The sequence below is a fragment of the Aotus nancymaae genome, unplaced genomic scaffold (assembly GCF_030222135.1).
Source record: "Aotus nancymaae isolate 86718 unplaced genomic scaffold, 86718_ANA_hifiasm-v0.15.2.pri h1tg000029l, whole genome shotgun sequence".
Taxonomy (NCBI): Eukaryota; Metazoa; Chordata; class Mammalia; order Primates; family Aotidae; genus Aotus; species Aotus nancymaae.
In genome coordinates, this window is record NW_026988442.1 from 27,070,090 (window position 1) to 27,091,615 (window position 21,526).

The 21,526-nt window shown below is 49.9% G+C and overlaps 1 protein-coding gene across 4 annotated transcripts in view; it reads right to left on the reverse strand.

Moving 5' to 3' along the window:
* Nucleotides 1-21,526, reverse strand: part of SULF2 (sulfatase 2) — a 130,434-nt gene that overhangs the window by 100,159 nt on the left and 8,749 nt on the right. For all 4 annotated transcript variants that reach the window (XM_064382492.1, XM_021669144.2, XM_064382493.1 and 1 more), the window contains exon 2: nt 2,463-2,738. In XM_064382492.1, coding sequence (XP_064238562.1) covers nt 2,463-2,637 — 175 coding nt within the window. In that variant the 5' untranslated portion in view covers nt 2,638-2,738. The remainder of the gene's footprint in view (nt 1-2,462; nt 2,739-21,526) is intronic.

Genomic DNA, 21,526 nt, shown 5'->3' on the forward strand with positions numbered 1-21,526 from the left:
CCTGTGCAAAGATGCATGTTTAAATTTCCAGCAACAGTATCTGTAACAGTGAAAAACTAACAAACATACACACTACCAATCTGGAAACAACTCAATATCCATCCCAGGAGTCTGGTTAAATAGAGTAGTGGTTAAAAGCGTGGGTTCTGGGTTCAAATATTGTTTTTTTTTTTTTTTCTGAGATGGGGTCTTGCTCTGTTGCCTAGGCTAGAGAGCAGTGGTGTGACCTAGGCTTACTGCAGCCTTGACTTCCTGGGCTCAAGTGATCCTTCCACCTCGGCCTCCCATTAGCTAGCTGCTACTGTAGCCAACCACCATCCTTGGCTGATTTTTACATTTTTTGTTGAGACGGGGGCTCACTGTGTTGCCCAGGCTGATCTCGAACTCCTGGCCTCAAGCAATCCTCCCTCCTCAGGCTCCCAAAGTGCAGGGATTTCAGGCGTGAGCCACAGCACCCAGCTCAAATCTTGTTTAATCACATTTTAGCTGTGGAAACTTGGACAAGTGGCTTCTCTCTGCCTCAGTTTTTCCATCTGTCAGAAGGAGAGAAGAAACCTCTGTATCTTAAGCCAGCCATGGCTTTCATCGCTCTCCTTTCTCCTGCATTTACTTCATAACCGTGGCTCCTTCCCTTGTATCTGCATACACTGTTGGTTTTATTCATGAATCACAGACACAAAATTCAGACGTGAGACTTGGCTGGATCATGTTGCTGTAGTAAAAATATATTGTTTCTAAGAGTGGGTATTCAGACACTCACCTGTTTATTCGGGCCCCAAATCTAGGATTTGCCCTTGAAACTTCTCTTTTCCTTAACCCACACACCTAACCCATCGATCAGTTTATTTCCCAAACATGCATCAGGTGGGACCACATCTCAGTGCCCAGGTCTGAGCTTCCAGCATCACCACCCTATCATGGCACTGGCCTCTAAATGGGTGTCCTGTTTCTGCCTTTACCCCTGCAATTTCATTTCATCAAAAGAGTCGGGGTCCTGTTGGAACCTAAGTGAGGTGACGGCCTTCCTCTTTTTCAGGCACCCTCATCCATGTCTACTTCACTAAGAATCAAACTCAAAGCCCCCACCATGGCCACAAGGCCTGGTGCGACCTGGCCCAAGTGGACTCCTCAGCCTCATCTCTCTCCATCATGGCCCCAGCTCCCTCCACTCCGGCTCCCTGGCACTTTTATTTTTTTTGCTCCAAACCACCGAGCTCATTTCTATCTCAGTATCTTTGAATTTCCTGTTCTCCACCTGGAATGAACCTCCCCCCAGTTCTCTGGCTCCTGACACAGTACACTGAATGGAACAAATGCTTAATAAACATCTGCTGGATGAACGAACGAACATGCAGGGCATCGGAAATTCCTAGGCTTGACTGCAACCGAAACAGCGTGGGGGCTACATAATGTGAGACTGAGAAGCTCTGGGGTCCAGGTGTTGCCTGCAAGACCTTGCTGCAAAATTCTGCAACAAACAAAACCCACCTCTCTGGCCACAGTCTGCAGACTCTCCATGGTTATCAAATGAGGCTCATTCTAAATGCTACCAGGAGACAGGTATCCTATGTGTCAAACTGTCAATAAAAGCTCTAGGCTCTGATTGCTTCCTGGCTATAAATTCTTTTTGCACGGAGAAGCTCCCAAAGAAAAAAAAAAAATCTATACTTGTGATCATTAATACAAAGCATTGCAAGGAACAACTTGGTTCATGTAAATTACCTTTTCCTGGTAGCTAAAAGACAAATTCGGGTTGCCAAGGCTAACCTAGCCAGCCTTTCCATCTGTTGCCACCAACAATGTGCTGTTATCCTTTAAGAGTGGACAGAGGCTAAGGGACTGCTTTTCACCGGATCAATGATTGGCAGTCTTTGCCACAACCCACAAGAGCCTCCAAAATCTGGTTCCAGGCGCATGTCTCATATATATTTTTTTTTTTTTTGAGACAGAGTCTCACTCTGTCACCCAGGCTGGAGTGTAGTGGCATGATCTCCACTCACTGCAACCTCTTTCTCCCAGATTCAAGTGATTTTAGTGCCTCAGCCTTCTGAGTAGCTGGGATTACAGGCATGTGCCACCATGCCTGGTTCATTTTTGTATTTTTAGTAGAGATGGGATTTCACCATGTTGGCCAGGCTGGTCTCGAACTCCTGACCTCAGGTGATCTGCCAGCCTTGGCCTCCCAAAGTGCTGGGATTACAGGAGTGAGCTACTGCGCCTGGCCCGTTTAACTCTTTGGAGAAATCCAGGAACAGCTTTGCAACTGGAGAAGGGTAGAGACCCCTAACCTTGAGGACCCAGTTGTGACCCCAAACACGTGTGGGTAGCCCATGTCTTGGTTTCAATGCACTCAAAGGTGAGCTCTACGAGTCACCACCACCGTCTTGCCTCAGGAGCCTCAGCCTAGCCCAGGGACCCTGCACTGTGGGGCCGAGGTGCCACCCTGGGGCCCTGAGGCTTACCCAGCTCCACATCCTGGTCATCCGTCAGCACCAGGATGATGTTGGGGCGGATGTTCCTGCGGTCCCTCTGAAACCTGCTTTTCAGGCGGTAGTGCGACAGGAAGGCCGAGCTTCCAGCCAGCAGGGAGAACACAGTTGCAGACAGCAAGCAGAGCATGAGGCTCGGGGAGCCCATCTTCTTTTTTTTGCTGATCTGGTGCTTCTTTCGGGATGCAGGAGTCTGAAGTTGTATCTGTGGCTCTGTTTCTTGTCCCTCGTCCCTCTTTACTCGCAGATCTAGAGGAGGAGGAAGAATCAGGTCAATATTTATGTCAAGGCTGCCGGCTGCTCATTCTTGCATAATGATTTGTACGACAATGGGAGTTTCTTTGAACGGGTGACTATGGCAGAGTGAAAACCGAACTCCGCTGAAGTTTGCAAACTTTACAATTTGCTTGCTCAACAGACTGGCAGAAAAGCCTTCTGTGGCCACTTCTGCAGAAAGAATTTCTTCCCTGGATCCAGTGAGCCTCTGATGTGTCGGTGGCAGCCCAAGACCCGAGTCAAATCATCAGCCCGTCTCTGAATAACCCGCCCAATTCCAGACAAATCGTCCCCAGGGAGAGGGACAGCAGTGGGCTGGTCTCGGGGAGCAAACACTTGTTGTCCTCTCGCATCTGCCCGCCCCGTGGGGTAGAGAGGTGAGGGAGATGAAGACCCAGCTCCCCAGCAGCAGGGAATTCAATCAGGGGTTTCAACGAGAACCCAGAGTTGGACGTTTTGGGCTGGACAACTGGCATGTTCAAATGCCAGATCCTCCACTCACTGGCTCAGTTTTTCCATGAGCAAGCCAGTTTAGAACCTCAGTTTCCCCATGAATAAAATGGCCGTCATAAGACAGGGCCATTATAAGATTTCAGTCCATTGGGGATGTGTGTGAAAACCCTTTGTTAAAGGATCTTGTAATTGGACAAAAAGGTGTTCCTATTACTTTTTTTTTTTTTTTCAGACGGAGTTTCACTCTTGCTGCCCAGGCTGGAGTGCAATGGCACAATTTCAGCTCACTGCAACCTCCACCTCCCGATTCCCCTGCCTCAGCCTCCCAGGTAGCTGGGATTACAGGTGCCCGCCACCACGACCGGCTAGTTTTTTGTATTTTTAGTAGAGACAGGGTTTCACCATGTTGGCCAGGCTGGTCTCAAACTCCTGACCTTAGGTGATCCACCGCCTTGGGCTCCCAAAGTGCTGGGATTACAGGCGTGAGCCACCGCGCCAGGCCTCCTATTAGTTTTAAGTTGCAGAATAAACAAAATGACGAAAGAGAAAATTGAGCACTAAAAGGTGAAGGGGGAAGACCTGCCACGGCCACTTGCCCTCAGTCATCCCCTTGGCCCCAGGTCAGACTAGGTGGCAAGCGAAGGTGGGTGCGGGAGGCGGGGAGGCGACTCTGGCTTGAGCAGATCTCTAATCTCGCCCTGCTCTTTGCTCTCTACGGTCATTTTTTCACTTCTTGAGGAAATGAGCCTTCAAGTCCTGTCCAGATATAGACTTTTGGTATCATTTATTTAAAACGAGAGAGCGAGGGAGCAGAGAGCCACAGCCTGCAGATGCACCAGGAGGAAGCCAAGTGCCATGGGGGCGGCTGTGTCGCTGTGACCTTGAGAGGGTCTGTTTGTCCTTGCCCTCCATGGGAGAACCTGGCTATCAGTTTGAAGTCACAATTCAGGGACTCAGCGAGGGCTCCACGTTTGGCAGGGGGATGTGCTGCCTGCCTCGTCTCTCCTGGGGACTGCAAGGCGGCCTGAGGGGTCTCCTGCCTCCCTCTTCCCTGCCCTCATCCTCCATTCTTCCCAGGGCAGCCAGGGGGATCTTCCTAAAGTGCAGATCAGGCCACAACACTGGGCAGGAGAGGGCACAGCGCCCCCTGTAGGTGCGGACTGAAGGGGGTGCTCGCCTTCAGGTTGTGCAAGTGCCAGGCACTTGCCTCACCTTAGTGCCAGTCCTGTGCCCATCTGCCGCACCTTCCCCAGCAGCTCATGGCTCACAGGATAAAACGCAAACTTCTCACCAGGGCTGCCTGGGTGTGTGAGATCTGGCCTCTGACCACTTCTCTCCAACCTCTCCTTTCCAGCCCCACTGGCTTCTTTCTGTTGACTGGACAAATCAAGCTTCTCTCTGCCCCTGGGTCTTGGCACTTGCTCTTTTAAAAGTAACTCCTGGCTGGGCGCAGTGGCTCACACCTGTAATTCCAGCACTCTGGGAGGCTGAGGCAGGTGGATCACATGAGATCGGGAGTTCAAGACCAGTCTGACCAATGTGGTGAAACCCCATCTCTATAAAAATACACAAATTAGCCAGGCATGATGGCACATGCTTGCAATCCCAGCTACTCGGGAGGCTGAGGCAGGAGAATCACTTGAACCCAGGAGGCAGAGGTTGTAGTGAGCAGAGATTGTGCCACTGCACTCCAGCCTGGGTGACAGAGCGAGCCTCTTTCAAAAAAAACAAAACAGAAACCTCCTTCTTTGTGCTCCTGGTTCTTTCTCTTCTGTCAAAGGAGCAAACCTCATCGCCTCAGGGAGGCCTGCCCCGACCACCCTATTTAAAGTGGGCCCTCCAATTCAGGCACTCGCTGCATTTTATAACTGGTTTTATTTCTCTTGTAATCACCACTACAGCCTGCAATTTATCTTATTTATTGTCCAATTCTTCCCTACTAAGGGGTCAGCTCCCTGAGGACAGAGACAGGCTTATGTTGTTCATGGCTGTCTCCAGGCCTTGGCACAAAGAAATAATTAACGAAGAATGAAATGGAGGTTCTGTTAAGGTCCTTTGAGTTCAGCAGAGTGAGGGAAGCCCGGGCTCGGCAGGGCTGTGCCATGGCCTGGGTCTACACGGCTCAGAGGCGTCCATCACTGATGCCCTGCCCTGGCCATCCTCCACGGACACCAAGGAGGAGCTGGCCACTGTATTCTCTGGGCAGTGCTATGACTGAAAAACCCCAGGAAAGTTCCCTCCTGCTCCGTTGCTCCCCCAGCTCCGCTCGGCACCCTGGGAGGCTAAGCTCTGCGGACAGCATGGTCGGCACATCCCAGCTCTCTGGCTCCAGGCTGGGAGGCTGCAGCATAGGAGGTGGCGGGAAGTCAGAGGGTTTGTTCTCCCTCTCCTGCACAAAGCAGCTCCCCAGACAGTAGACTTCGTGTCTCTGTGTGTGGACAGAGCTTCTGCGGGGGGCCCCTTCTGGCTCTACTGTCTCCCCAGTTCTGAGTTCACCTCTCCCTCCTCTTGCCCCATCAAGTCTAGGGAAAGTAAGGGCTCCTTCTGCTGCCAGCTCCGGGGTGCTGCATCACTTGTTTGCTCCCTTTGCCCCACCTGCCTCTGGGAATGGTGCTTTCAATCAACTCTCCCAGCTGCCCCGATGCGCACCCTGATTTACTTCATTCAGGGACCTGTATCCTGTGTCAGGCTGGCCAGGACAGCCCGTCTCCCTTCTAGCACCTTCCCTGGGAGCAGGAAGCAGGCTTCACTCAGTGCCTCCTTCCCAAGTGGCTCTGAGAGACAGTCACAATTTCAGGGGAGCTGGGGACACACTTGATACAGTCATCCAACAAGAGAACTGTGTTTCATAGGACCAGAGGACAAACAATAGCTTCCTTCTCAATCTCTCATCTGCAATGACATACACCTCATGACAGCCAGAGCCACTGCGGTGACTGTGTGCTGGGCACCTGCTTTGTGCCACATGGCATGATGGTTAAGGACATGGACTTTGGAGTCACTTGCTGAAAGCTTGAGTACTAGCTCAGGGTCTTTCAGCAAGTAACTCCAAAGTCTTTGTGCCTCAGTTTCCTCATCCATAAAATGGGTGTGCAGGATTAAATGTGTTGATACAGTGTGCTGGGGCTAGAGCCTGGCCCATGGTACTAACTGGAACCCATAATCCACAGTGTAAACCATCATTAGATTGTTCCCACCGGTGCGGCTGTGTCCCACGTCTGACATTCTGTGGAATTGCCTTCAACCTCCACCAAAGCACTCTCCTGCAAGTACTATTATTAGTCCCAGAGAAAACTGAGGCTTCATTACCATCCTAAGGCCACTCAGAGAGAAGATGGCAGGGATGGGACGTGAATTCTGCCCTCCCTCACCCTTCAGTGTGGGCTTCTCACCACGAAACTCAGGTTTCCCAACTCTCTCCATTCAAAGACCACTGCCCCGATTTCTGCTGAATCTGCCGAGCCCTTCGATGATTATGGGCTTAATGTGCTTCTTTAAATGGCCTCATTTTAAAATAAAAACACAAACACCTATTTTGGGAAGAGAAAACTTCCTATCCAAAGATAAATGGAAAGTGGACATCGCTTCCCTGTAGAGCTAATTGTACAAATAAAAGTTTAAGAAAGCAGAATCAGTGGAACTTGATTCAAATAGCTTCCCAGGCTTCGCATGGCCTCCTGCTCACACATTCTGTCTCTTCTGAAATGAGATTAGCAGGTGTTGAAAGGAGTCAAAGCACCATCTGAGACTTTCTGCTGGAAGTAGCTGGAGGCTGCAAGGCAGCTGGAAAGGAGACAAGCGCTAGCCATGGAATCATCCCGGAGCCACCCCAAATCAGCCATCCTCAAACCATGCTGTTTATCTTATATGGTTTGGCCGTGTCCCCACCCAAATCTCATCTTGAATTGTAGCTCCTATAGTTCCCACCTGTTGTGGGAAGGACCCAGTGGGAGATAACTGAATTATGGGGGTGGTTTCCGCCATACTGTTCTTTTTTTTTTCTGAGACGGAGTCTCGCTGTTGCCCAGGCTGGAGTGCAGTGGTGCAATCTCGGCTCACTGTAACCTCTGCCTCCCAGGTTCAAGCAATTCTCCTGCCTCACCTTCCCGAGTAGTGGGGACTACAGCTACGCATCAGCACACCCAGCTAATTTTTGTATTTTTAGTAGAGACACAGCTTCACCATGTTGGCCAGGATGGTCTCGATCTATTGACCTTGTGATCCACCTGCCTCAGCCTCCCAAAGTGCTGGGATTACAGGCAATGAGCCACAGTGCCCATCCTTCCCCCATACTGTTCTTGTGATAATAAGTCTCACAAGATCTGATGGTTTTATAAAGGGTTTCCCCTCTGCTTGCTTCTCATTTTCTCGTCTGCCATCATGTAAGACATGCCTTTTGCCTTCTGCCATGATTGTGAGCCCTCCCAGCCATGTGGAACTATGAGCTCATTAAACTTTTTTCTTTATAAATGACCCAGTCTCAGGTATGTCTTTCTCAGCAGTGTGAAAACGGACTAATACATTATCAGTGGCCCATGTCCCTCCATTGGGAAACACTACGGGATCTTTGCACTTGAATCTATGGACGCATCAACCAGCTTGCTAAAATGCACGTTCACGTTCCTTCAGAGAGACAGACATGGAGTGCTAATACTGGGAGAATTCCAATGGGTTGTCCCACAAATAGCAACTCTCTTAAACCAAAAACCAATCACAGAAGCTTTTTGAAAGCTTGCAACACACTCCAGTCTCTGCTCTGTTTGCAGGTGTCAACCCAATTCATATGCACACCCACCCATCAATATTTCACCCATTTTATGAAGAAGCTGAGGCACAGAGAGTTAAAATCACTTTCCCATGATCATATGGGTATGTAAATGGCAGAGAAGGGGTTCAAACCTGGTCTGGCCTGATGTGGACGGCTCAACCAGGACCCCCTGGAAGCAGATTTTCGAGCATGTTCCTAAGAGTCTCCCAGCCTCAGTTGCATTTGCCAGGTGCTCTCGAAGGGCTTTTTTGGCCCTGGGCCTGTGATGCCAAGGTGCAGGGGGGCTGGGAATGGCAGCCTTCATTGGGAGCTCTGGGCTAGGTCAAGATGGAGCCTGGGGGCGTGGTCAGCCGGACTTGGCTCCCATGTTGGTTTCAGGGCGTCCCCCACTCCTGAGCAGCTATCACCCGCTATCCTCTGGATAGAAGTCAAAGCTCTGGCACCAGAAGCCAGAGGATAACAGGAGCTAATTATTTCATCAGACCAAGTCATCAGTGGGTCGATTTTTGATGAATTCCCCTGGCTCAGACTTCTCCTGGCCTCATGCCAGTGTCTCTCCGGATGCTGAAGAAATCAATTAAAAATGACACAAGGGATTCTGCCTTTTTTTCTTCTTCTTGGTAAAATATTCAAAGTGGCTGAACTGAGAGAGTACCCAGTGAACCCACGCAGAACCAGCCGCCTGCCTCTCCATCCCTGCCAAGGACACCACCTCTCCTTCCCGCTAGCTCCTCCTCTCTATCCTGAGTCTTCTCCAGGACCTCGGCAAAGGCTCCCTAGCCCAGGAGACATCTCTGGTAACACCTAACATCCTGAGCATTTAGAAATGGCAAATGCTCAGGATGAAGGGGCCAGAGGCAGGAGGAGGCATTGGTCAGATGGGAAATGTCCATAAGAGGCGGGAAGAAAGGAAATGGTGGATGTGCAGACGTATCCCATGGGCTGGGGCCAGAACCCCACAACAGACCTGGGGACCTCCCCAGGTGGTCCAGAGAGCCTGATTATTTCTCTCTTCCTTCATTTACTTTACAAATATGTATGAAGGGCCTGCTATATGTGAGGCAGTGTTCGGTGATAGAATCCTGCCCTGATTACAACAATAATACATTCTTCCCCGTCCCCTGGGAGTTTCACTTGGATGTGCCGCCTCCAAGTGATAAATAAAGCCAGTGAGCAGCATGGCTATTTGCACACAGACATTCTGACCCCAGAGCCTACTTGTTTGATACTTATGCTGACTTGGAAGGCAACAAGTGATACCAGGGACTGAAGTTAAGTGTGTTGCATAAACAGGAAGAGAAAAGGGGAAACTGCTGCCCTGGGAGCAGTCAGGGAGGGCTGCCTGGAGGAGTACTCAGCATAAACTCTGAGCAGCCTAAAAGGAGCAAAGTTCTGAAGAATCCACAGGATTTGGATAGCCCGTGAAGAGGAGGGTGGAGGAAAGAATGCTTCAAGCAGGAGAAACAGTTTGGGCAAAGCAGGCAGAGGAAACAGAGAGAGGCCCCTGGAGGGATGGGAAAGTGTGGTCGCAAACCTCACAAGCCCAGAAGCTGTCTAGACACGGGATGACACACGCACATCTGTTGAACGTTACACTCCCGTGTCCTCCCTTCTTCCTGGCCACAGTTTCTCCAGCCTTCTCTCCTCCTCTTTGGGGCTGTCAAAGAAAGGACAGAAGCTCCTATAACCTACAGGCCACGGCTTCCCTGTCTCCTCTACCTCAGCCCAGGCCATCTGGTAGCTCTCCTGGCCCATTCCTGGAATTCCAAATGGAGGCAGAGAACCAAGTCGGCTCTTAAGAGCATGGCGGGGGACAATAGAAGGGTCATTCAGAGGGAGGAGGGAAAGATCAGGTTTCAAAACGAGGGCTCAGGATCTGGAAAGGAAATTAGGGCATAAAGATTGCAGGCCAAAAACGCAGGGCTTAGGAACCCAGCTGCCTGCCTAACTATTGATGTAACAAGAAATTCCTGAAGGCTCGTGCGTGCCAGGCACAGTTCTTGGCACCGTGGATAAAACAGTGAAAAGAAAACTCCCTGCCCTCCTGGAAGTGATATTCCAAGTCAACATATGAAAAGCTGGAGTTGAAAGACTCCAGCTAAACGTGAGAATGATCAGAAAAGAGGGCTGGACATAATGGCAAACCACAGGCAAACTGTTAGAATGGGGGGGCTGTGGATCACAGCTAGAGCACAAAGGAAATTTAGAAACAATATATTCAAGTCTTAGGAAGTGGAGCACCAAAATGTTTTGCATGTCAAGTAAGTAGATGTTTGACAGGTCATATACTTCACACCCTCAAATACCTGAGCATCTGCTACGTGCCTTGTACCGTTTCATGATCAGTTAAAAAAAAAAAAAAGACAGAAAACTTCTGATTCTCACGGAGCTGACAAACAGAGCAGACAGAGGCAAGCGAACAGCCCAATACCTACTTGAGGGAAAATGCAGCAGGGAACGGGCTGAGTAGGAGGAGGGGTGGGATCTGGAACTCACCTGCATGGGTTTGGATCTTGGCTCCACCACTTACTAGATGTCGGGAAAGTGTCTGACCTCTTGTCTGACTTCATCCAGAAAGTGAGGACACTTACGGCACTTCCTACAGAGTGGATGGTTTCGCATGCACGAAGCCCTTCAACAGATCTGTATGCAGAGTGCCCAATCAGTGCTGGCTTGTGTTATCTGCCAGCTTTGGGCCACCCAGCATTATTATCTCACCTCCTTTCCATAACAGCTCCCGATTTTCTTGGGGATCTGAGGCTGGGTGTGATGGCTTACGGCCATAATCCCAGCACTTTGGGAAGCCAATGCAGGTGGATCACTTGAGGTGTGGAGTTCAAGATCAGCCTGGCCAACACAGTGAAACCCCATTTCTACTAAAAATACAAAAATTAGCCAGGTGTAGTGATGTGTGCCTATAATCTCAGTTACTTGGGAGGCTGAAGGAAGAGAATTGCTTAAACCCAGGAGGCAGAGGTTGCAGTGAGCTGAGACTGCATCACCGCACTCCAACCTGGGCAGCAGAGCAAGACTCCATCTCAAAAAAAAAAAAAAAAAAATCATTGGGGATCCTTTTCTCCCCAACCTTGGTCCACAAAGTTCAAATTAGGCTCCAGCTCTGGAGTGCCAAGGCTAGACTGTAAGTTCCAGACCCGGGCCAATCAAAGCCTCCCCACCCCTACCTTGGAGATGGGCCAGAGAAATCCAGGCGCTTTGGCCTGACTGGTCCGGAAGAGGCATCCAGTTTTTACAACTGGCTAACTCACTCCACATCGTTCCAATGTGAGGACCAGGGAAGATACTGATGTCACCTTGCCTGGAGTGGGGTCGGGAATGAAGCCAACACACAGAACACAGAGCAGTGCTGTGAAATGCAATGTTCTTGGGTCTTAATGGCACTGAACACCTGGATCCAGCCAAGCCTGAAAGAGGAAGATTTACTGCTGGGTTCTTTGTTTCAGACCCAATAAATTCTTCTTTCTCTTTAACTAGTTTCTGTTTTCTTTTTAGGTCAGTTTCCCTATACTTCGACTCTTTAAGATCAGGAGTAAAATTCCTTTTTTTCAATTAGGTCATACCTAGTTGCTCTTTCTGTCACTTGCAACCAAATGAACCCACATGGGCGGGGTGGGGGTGCAGGCAGGAGGCAGATGGCCAACTTGCCCATCCTTTTTTGACAACTGATAAGAGCAGTTGTCGTGGAAAGGCGGAAGGAATGTGGGTGTGGGAATCACAAATTCTGGGCCTGACTCGGCCACTCTGGCTGTGACTTGGGCCTCGGTTTCCTCATCTGCCAAGGAAAACAGACTGTTCCCTGGGCATGGCCTTGCAGACTGGGCTGGGTAGAGTCTGGGAGGTGAAGACGGCACCTTCCCTGGCCCTCTGTCCCTGAAGCAGGACCTGCTCTGTCACTCCCACCCTCCATCCCAACACTGCTCTCTTTAGAGCACTTATCACAACTTGTGATTCCTTTCCTCTCTGGCCTGAGGTGTTTTTGTTGTTGTTTTTTGAGACAGAATCTTACTCTGTCATCTGGACTGGAGGGTAGTGGCGCGATCTCAGCTCACCAAAACCTTCACCTCCTGGGTTCAAGCGATTCTCCTGTCTCAGCCTCCTGAGTAGCTGGGATTACAGGCACCCGCCACCACACCTGAATAATTTTTGTATTTCTTTTAGTAGAGACAGGGTTTCATCATGTTGGCCAGGCTGATCTGGAACTCCTGACCTCAAGGGATCAGCCCACCTTGGCCTCTCAGAGTGCTGGGATTACAGGTATGAGCCACTGCACCGGGCCTGGGTTTTTATCTTGCAGAGGCTCCTCCATCCACCAGAAGCTCACATGGGCAGGGGTGTCTCTTGGGTGCTCCCCACCACAGCCCCAGCTTCTGGCACAGCCAAGGTGCTAATTCTTCCAGGTAGTCAACAGAGATTTCCTGAGCACCTACTATGCTGCTGGCCCTATTCTCAGTGCTGGGGATCAGGAGAAACACTCCTTCATGGATCAGACAACAAAAATAAATTACATAGCCTATAAGGCAATGTGTCCCAAGGAGATCAAGTCCTAAGGAGGAAGGCTGGAGTGCTAGGGGATGTAACTATTTATTTATTTGAGATAGAGTCTCACTCTGTCACCCAAGTTGGAGTGCAATGGTGCGATCTCAGCTCATTGCAACCTCTGCCTCCCAGGTTTAAGTGATTCTTCTGCCTCAGCCTTCCAAGTAGCTGGGACTACAGGTGAGTGCCACCACACCCGGCTAATTTTTGTATTTTTAGTAGAGATGGGGATTCATCATGTTGGTCAGTTGACCTCGATCTCCTGACCTCGTGATCTGCCCGCCTCGGCCTCCCAAAGTGCTGGGATTACAGGCATTAGCCACCATGCCTGGCCAAGGGGGTGTAACTTTAAATAGGGTGGGCAGCGAAGGCCTCTCTGAGAGATGACAATTGGGCGGATCCCTGCAGGAGGGGAGGGGACATGCCTTGTGGATATTTAGGGGAGGAGCATCCTAGGCACAGGGAACAGAAAGCATGACTGTCCTGAGGTAGGAAGACGCCTGAGGAAGGGGCAGAAAGGGGGCAAGCATGGCGGCCCCCTTGTGATTCTGAGTGAGATGGGCTGGGGGTTCTACCCTGCGGGTGATGTGATCTGGTGTAGTTTTTCTTTTTTTTGAGACAGGGTCTTGCTCTGTCGCCCAGGCTAGAGTACAGTAGCACAAACATAGCTCACTGCAACCTCCATTTCCCAGGCTTAGGCAATCCTCTCACCTCAGCCTCCCAAGCAGCTGAGACTGCAGGTGAGGACAACCATGCTCGACTGCTTCTTAAATTTTTGGGAGAGATGAGGTCTTGCTATGCTGCCCAGGCTGATGTTGAATTCCTGGACTCAAATAATCCTCCTATCATGGCCTCCCCAAGTACTAGGATTACAAGCATGAGCCACCATACCCAGCCCTGATGTAGGTTTTAACAGGATCCTTCTGACTACTTGAGAAGAACAGACTTCGGGGCATGAGGGAGGCTACTGAGATGACTAGGTGGGAGCAGGGAAGGAGCAAGAGGTGGATGGTTTCTGGATATTGTTCATGGATAAATGAATGAATAACTGCACAGTAGGAAGACTGGAATTGGCTGAATGCTCCAGTTACTATTACCATGTAGCAATTTACCCCAAAACTTAGTGGTAAAATAAAATCTTTCTTCTATGTTCAGAGGCTCCTGACCAGGAACTTGGGCAGGACACAGCAGGAAGGGCTGGTCTCTGCTTTGTAATGTCTGAGGCCACCACTGAGAAGGCTCAGCAGGGCCTTGGCTTGTCTGGCAGTTGTTGCTAGCAGTCGGCTGGGAGCTTGGAAGGGGCTGCAGAGTGGGCACCATGTGGCCTCAGTGTGGCTTGGGCTTCCTCACAGCATGGCAGCCTTGCAGTGGGGTCTGATTTCTTGCACAACAGTGAGGGTCCCAGTGATCTAGGGGAAGCTGCCTCATCTTTTCTGCTGTCCCATGGTGCTCCTTCCACCAGGGCTACACAAGTCTGGCAAGATTTCAGGCGGGGGACACAGACCTACTTCTTGACAGAGGAGCATCAAGGTCCCACTGTGGATGAGCCTGGAGAGAACTGTGCGGCCATTCTGGAAAACAGTCGGTCCTGCTGGGTTACAGAGGCCGGCCAGGCCTGGGGCAGCTGCGCGGGTCTCCCCTGCAGGGCATCTTCTCCTTGGAAATGAAACCCGATCTGAGTCAGCCTCTGTCCATCCCTGACTGTCAGGGTTGGGTGATCCCTGAGCCTTGGAAAGTCCTGTGGCGACCTGAAGATTGCCCCAACCCCACTCTTTCTTCCCACATGACCCAAGGGGGTTAAAGCCATGATGTCGGGTCCAGGGGGTTCTGAGTGGGGCCGAAGGGTGAACTGAAGGGCCTGTACTGGGAGCTAGTGTCACAGCAACAACCTCTCCTGCTTATTCCAGAGAACACATCTGCCCAGTTCTATCTATGTTGCAAACATTTTCTTCCTTTTTTTTTTTAAACCACCCCCGGCTTATTTTTAAGTAGAAAGGAAGCCACCTAACAAACCCAGAAAACTCAACAGAACGCTAAGACCTCATTTGGGGAAAAGGCCTCAACTTCCCCCAAGCTCTTCCCTTTTGCAGAGACGAGAAATTCTCCAGCTCAGGCTCTGCCCTTGAGCCCTGTGCTTGAAGCCACGGTCAACATGGAGGTGGCTCTGGAGTCCAGGAGGGAAGGCTGCTGTCCCTGGGAGCCCCCCTCATCAGGCAGGTATTGGCGTGTCAGTGGCAGGACACAGCAGAGGGGTGATGATGAAGATCTGGAGGCTTCAAATGCAGGGTGCTGGGCCAGGGCTTTGGGACCAGGCTTGGAGGGATACTAATCATGCTGGCTAGGCAGGTGACCTGGAAACATTTCCCAACCTGCCAGAACTCTGCCTAGGATAACACAGCTTCTCTACCTGGGCCAGAATCAACTACTGCTGGAGTTTTTTACAGGCAGCTCCCAGGAAGTTTCTGGCAAGATGGTAGCTTCCAGGGCAGCAGCTCCTGGTTTGAGGCAAACGGTACAGCCCGGTCTGCTCTGAAAGGGACAGCAGAGCTGATCGTTACCTTCTGTGCTCCATCCCATATGCCAGGGTCTCGGAACAAATAAACGAATTTTTAAAAGTCTGGTATAAGTAGAATACCCAAATGTGGACCTAAAATCATTCATTCACTCATTCATTCACTCACTCATTCATTCATTCCCTCTCTTATTCCAGTAAATTTATTTAGAAAGAAAAATCCATCCTGAAGGAACCAGCACCCATTGCTATAAACCTGAGTCTCTCAATCTTGGCGCTACTGCCGTGTGGGCGGGATCATTCCTCACTGGGGGACTGTGCTATGCATCACAGGTGTTTAGCAGCGTTCCTGGCCTCTGTCCATGAGATGCAAGTCACACCTATCCTAATTGTGGCAATAAAAAATATCTCCAGATTCTGCCAAATGTCCCCTTCGGAGGCAAAACTGCCCCTAGGTGAGAACCCCTGCCATATTTACATGGCAACACTATAAACAAAGGCAGTGACATTGTGGTTACATTCTTGCTTGTCAAGGCTCTGAGCTCCCCCTTACAATGGGAGTAGGTCTCCTTGAAGACCATGCAGGAGGAGTTAACTCGATTCCCTCCTTGATGACTCAGAGGCTTGGAGGAGAGCAGAAAAGGAAAAGGAAAAGGAAAAGGGAACGACCTGCTTCCGATGAGATCAACACCATTTATGCCCTGTGCATGGACGGCTAAGATGAAGACTACACCTCGATCCAGTCACTGGGACCCGGTTGGTGAGGCCAGCAGTCTGGCACAAGACCTGGCCTTACAAGAAGTCTGGCTGTTGTCTGGTCGCCTTTGGAGAGAGGTTATCTGTTTGCAGTGGCCTTTGTCTAAAGCAGAGACAAAATGCAAATGCCTGTCAGGGCCAGGCAGGAGACCTGAGTGAGTGAAGCGGCCTAGATTTAGGATAAGAGACGGGGTGGGGCCTGGACTACATTGGAAACACCACTTCCAAAGTAAAAACTTTCAACCTGTTTTAAACACTGAGCAGGTCCAAGAAAGCCCCGCTGGAGCTTGGCCTGGGAGCTATGTGCAATTCTTCAAAGCTATCTGATCTTTCCGGAGCACCTACTATGTGCCACATGCTGGGAAACGGTGGTGGCCACCAGGCAGGCCAGGCCTCTGTCCTCAGGGAGCTGTGACACGTTGGTGAGAGAGACGATGAATGAAGACAAATTTCAGACTGTCTTAAGAGCTTTGAAGAAAGCTGTCAGGTGATAGGATGGACAGTAAATTGGGAAAGGTCTCTCTGACATGAGGAGATGGCATTAGAGCTGAGAGCAGAGGTGGGCAAGAAGCCAGTTGTGGGCAAAATGCTTTCTATGCAACAGAGGAAGTAAGTGCAAAGGCCCTGGGGTGGGAATGTGCAGAATGAAACCAACATTGCGTGGCCGGAGCACAGCAGTGTGGCCCACAGGAGGCTGGATACCCCTTTGCCCCAACCTACGCCTTTTGGGTAGGCCACACCCACTGTCCTTTCTGGCTGTTTAGAGGAAGTGCGAATCAGATACAGAAATTCCCACCTCTGTTCTTTGTTCCTTTGTCTCAGCTGTGGACAAAAGCTTCCCTGGCAGGGAATTACAAAGTTATTTCTGCAAAAGGCCTTTGGCCAAAAGCAATAAAGTCCGGCTTGAACAGTCATTATTCACGCCTAATTGTGGGCTGGTTCTCAGTGTAGACTGCCACGCTGAGGACTGACAATTCCACCTTTCTAACCCCTCCCCCTTTTCAGCCCCACATTTTCTTAGCCCTGTTTACCCCTACAGAACATGTATTTATGTTTCCAGAGATTGTCGTTTCCTTCCAGAAGAATATAAAAGGAATAAAAGGTATTTTGACAGCTCGGTATTAATAATCCAATTACTTCTTCCCTTTTCACCCAATCCACAGGCGAGCGTGCAGTCCTCAGCCAGCTCGCCCCTGCTATTAGCAGATGAGCTGCTCATTAGCTCACCTTGGAAACGGCCCGACGCTTACAATTACTTCAGAAGCCGGGGGAAGGAGTCAGAAGCAACTTTTACCAAATCACCCGCTACATTTGGAGATGCGCGTGGAGTGCCTTTGGAATGACAGGTCGGCTTCCCAACGTGGCGTGCTGTGCAATCTAATTAGCAGCCGGAAATAGACCGGCAAGTGGGAGGAGAGCCCGGGTCAGGGGCTCTGCGAGCTGGGATGAGTCTGGATTTTTTCTGACTAGCAGCCTCCCCTGCCGAGGGAGGCGGGTACTCACTGGGTGTCACCAAGTGTGGGGGTGGAAGGCAGTCTCACTGGCGGGGCGGGGTCTGGGAGGAGGGAATGCAGGTGTTGAGCTCGGGTCCCTCACTATCACGCATGCTCTCTCTTCAGGAGCCAGAAGCAAACTGTCCCCATCTTCTGGAGGGGGATGTTGAGGCATGGCAGGGGTTCTAGGAGTTGACTTTGCCCCATAACGTGGAGAGCAGCTTCCAGACCTCCAGCAGCCCCTGAGCTATGGGACCCTGGCACTGAAGCAGCTGCCACACAGATTTGGGCATTCTACTTATACTGGACTTTCAAAGTCCATTCATTCGTTTTTAAATGTTCATTGCTCTGCCAGGGATGGAGTCACCTACGCAGGGGCTGTACAGAGAGTTCTCACTATTTTTGTCCATCTGGTCCCCTTCTTTTCACAACAGCACCCCAGCTTCCTTTTGAGGACTCTCTCTCCTCTGCCAAGATGCCTCCATCCTCTTTGCCAAGGGATGATCATGTGACCAAGGTCGGCCAATCAGACTTTCTCACCATGTCCCCAACTCTCAAATGAAGTGTCAAGGACAGAAAGAAAAAGCAGGGGTGCATTTGCCGCATTGGAACGGAAACCCTCCTTCAGGAGGCTGCTAGCAACTCCCGTGCTGAGGTCCCCAGAATTTCCTCAGTTCCTGCCCTGTCCTGAGTCCCCCAGTAAATCCTGTTCCAGCTTCAGGTAGTAAGCATTGGGCTCTGCAACTTACAATCTGTGATAAATTGGTACTTTGGTGGACTCCAAAAAGCCACACTGCCTGGCATTCAACCCCTTGTATGGGTTCCACCTCATGAAACTGGGCTGGCTTTGTGACCTGTTTTGACCCAGAGAAGGTGGCAGAAGTGATGCTGTGCCAGTTTTGCAGTTAAGCCTTAAGAGACCCTGGCAGCTTTCATTTTTGCACTCTTAGAAGTCAGTCTACCCTGAGCCTGCCATGCTGTGAGGAAGCCCAAGCAGCCATAGGGCAGAGCACACATGGAGAATAACTGAGCTCCCATCTGGTGACCAGCAAGAGCTGCCAGCCATTTGAGTGGGGCTGTTTTAGACCTGCCAGGTCATAGCACATGAAGCTGAAGAACCACCTGGTCAACCCACAGAATCATCTAAAATAAAATGTTGTTACCTTAAACCACCGAGTTTGGAGTGGTTTGTTACATTGCAGAAACACAACCCAAGAACCCTCAACGACACTAATTGAGCCCATTCCCCCAACAGGAGTCTCACAAATGACTATGAGGTCAAGGCTTTCAATCTCCTGGGCCAGTGAACACTGAGGGAGAACATCATTCATTCGTTCCTTTAATCTTCCATTCAAACAGCCAGTAAGCCTAGCACCGATGGTACAAAGATGAACGAGCTTCAGGACCTCCTGTTCTAGTGAAGGCATCACACACAGTGCCTCATTTTCTGTACTTATAAAGTGAAGATGATATTAAGCCCTCTTCAAAGGTTGCTGTGATGATGAAACACTGGGCAAAAAGTAATCAATAGATATTAGACATTATTATTACTACACACTTACAATGTCCCTAGAAGTGTAGCCATTTGGTACAAAGAATCACAACAGGAGACAAACTCAAATGCCTATGTGGGCCAGGCAGGTAATGTCGATGGGTGAAATGGACCCATAAGGAAACCCCACAGCCCATCTTCGTCTCCAGCTCTAATTTGGCCACTTTTGGTAGAGATGGTAGAACAGACAAATATTGCTTCACAATGAGAAAACCAGAGCGGAAAGTACAATGAAAAGTCAAATGAATTGGTTCGCAATCTCAGGCTTTAGGGAATGATAGGACCACATCTTCCCATTTTTCAGGAGAAGCTAAAAATCCTAATTTTTAAAATGTGAAATCTCATAGTTGTTAAAAATCTGACAACTATCTAAAAGGTTCAAACAAAACATTTCTGGGCGCTGAACAGAGCCCCCGGTTAGCCAGCCTGTGATGGCCTATTCTAACAGGATGGCAGAGCAAGGAGAGACTTCATTTTGTCTCTTTCATCATCTGTAAAATGAGGCTGGAAGATCCCTATGTCGCTGAGTTGTTATGCATTCACAGGAGCGACACTTAAACTACCACTGGTCTATAGGAAGTGCTTGGTAAATGTGAGCTTTCAGGAGGGCAGGTTGGGGAGAGGTGGTCAAAGAGGCTGGTCTCTTGGGCTGTGACAGCTGCTCTTTCAGGAAGAGACAATTTAGGGAAGGGAGTCATCTTTTCAAGGGCACATGCAGAAATATCCAACCCAAAAGCCCTCATTAGAATGTCATCATCGACCTGGAAGACTAGCTTGGTCCAAGAGTGATCAGAAGTCGGGGGTCCCACCAGCCCTTCTGCAAAGCCATGAGGTCCCTGCTGTGAGCATAAAGGGGACAATCCCTCCTCTGTAAGCAATGCTAGCACAAAACCCCAGCTCTGGCACCGGGGAACAAGTGAGTGTGTGAAACCAATCCTCCCACCCACCCCGCTTAGCTGACTGCAAACGACTAACAGGTTTTGACACCCTTGCCCTCAGCAGTCACCTTTGAGCAAGCACGCGAGCCAGCTCTGCCTGTAGCTCTCCAAGCCGCTTTCTTTTCTTACTTCCTTCATTCAAAAAATATTAACCGAGTATCCACAGAGTGCCAGGCCTCATTCTTGGTGCCGGCGATACAGTGATGAACAAGATAATGTTCCTATGAGCACAGAGCTTACTTTTTAGTGAGGGGAGAGAGGACAAAGGACAAATAAGCAAATAAGTAAATCAAGCTAATTCCAGAGCACGGAAGTGTTGTCAGTATAAAACAGGTTGTCTTTCCAGCATTCTAGGGAGGTGATGTTTGAGCTGAGATCTGAAGGATCAGAAGGAGCCAGGCCCTTTCCCAGTGTTTGATTTAGAGGTGAGTACAAAACCCGACCCTAGACCAATGAAACATAAAGCAAGGTCTGCTGGGGTGGGAGTGTTCTGGCAAGGATTTTACTCTCTTATTAAAAGAGAGACAGCAAGGAGTTCTGTCCTATAGTCCTACTTTGTAGGGAGATGTGATATCTGGAGCTATGGCAGCCACATTGAGACCATGAGGCAACAAGGTCAAAGACATGATGGGAACAGAGGAACAGAGGCTTGAAAGATCCTAAGACCCTGGATGACACTGTTGTACTGAAAACCCAGCCCCTTGACTCCCCTGCTTTGGACTTTGTGTTATGTGAGAATTAAATGTTTCTATTGCATAAGCCACTCTCAGAGTTTTGATTCCTCACAAAGAAACCATTTCAATTTACATTCAAATGATCAGGATTCTAAGCTACTAAGAATCCTAGTAGGTTTTGCTGGTCTCTGAAATACCCAGATAAGTGGCCTGCAATCAGAAGTCTGAGGATAGTGTCTGTCTCGAGGGCAGACCAGAAATGTGGCTTTCAGATGGTCTGATTTTCACCAAGCAGGAACATCTCTGAGGCTTCTGTGAGCTAACAGTTTTTTCTACTTCTTTTCTTATCTTCTTTCCAAAAAGCTCCAGGTCAGGCAGGGTAGCTCATGCTTGTAATCCTTGCACTTTGGAACGTCGCTTGAGCCCAGCAGTTTGAGACCAGCCTGGGCAACATAGCGAGACCTCATCTCTATCAAAAAAAAAAAAAAAAAAATTAGCTAGGTGTGGGGCATGTGCCCATAGTCCCTTCTACTTGGGAGGCTGAGGTGGGAGAATCACTTGAGCTTAGGAGGTTGAGGCTGCAGTGAACTGAGACCGTGCCACTGCACTCCAGCCTGGGTGACAGTGCAAGACCGTGTCTCAAAAACAAAAAAGCTCCACTTCTCTGGCTCCTGGGGTGGGTCAAGTCACCCACTGGGGTCCTGATCATGAGTCAGTAAGAAAAGCTGTCAGCCACATTCTTCCCCTAACACATCTGGCTTCCACCTGGCCAGACACATCCTTGGTATAACTTGTGGTCCCTGGGGGTGGCACCAACTCACACACACAAGACCTGGCTATAGCAGCTCTGAGTTTGGGATAGAATTTATTGAAGACTCAAGCTGGGCCCAGGCGTGCTGAGCAGGGGGCCAGGCCAGGCCTTTCGTAAGATGACGCTCCATGGCAGAGGCCAGGGCCACTAGGCAACGAGTGTTTTGAATCATATTAAGAGAACGTGGGGAATTCAAAACACTCAGGTTAGAGAGAACTCCGCAAAGTCCTGGTCTGGGCTAGAGGGCAGC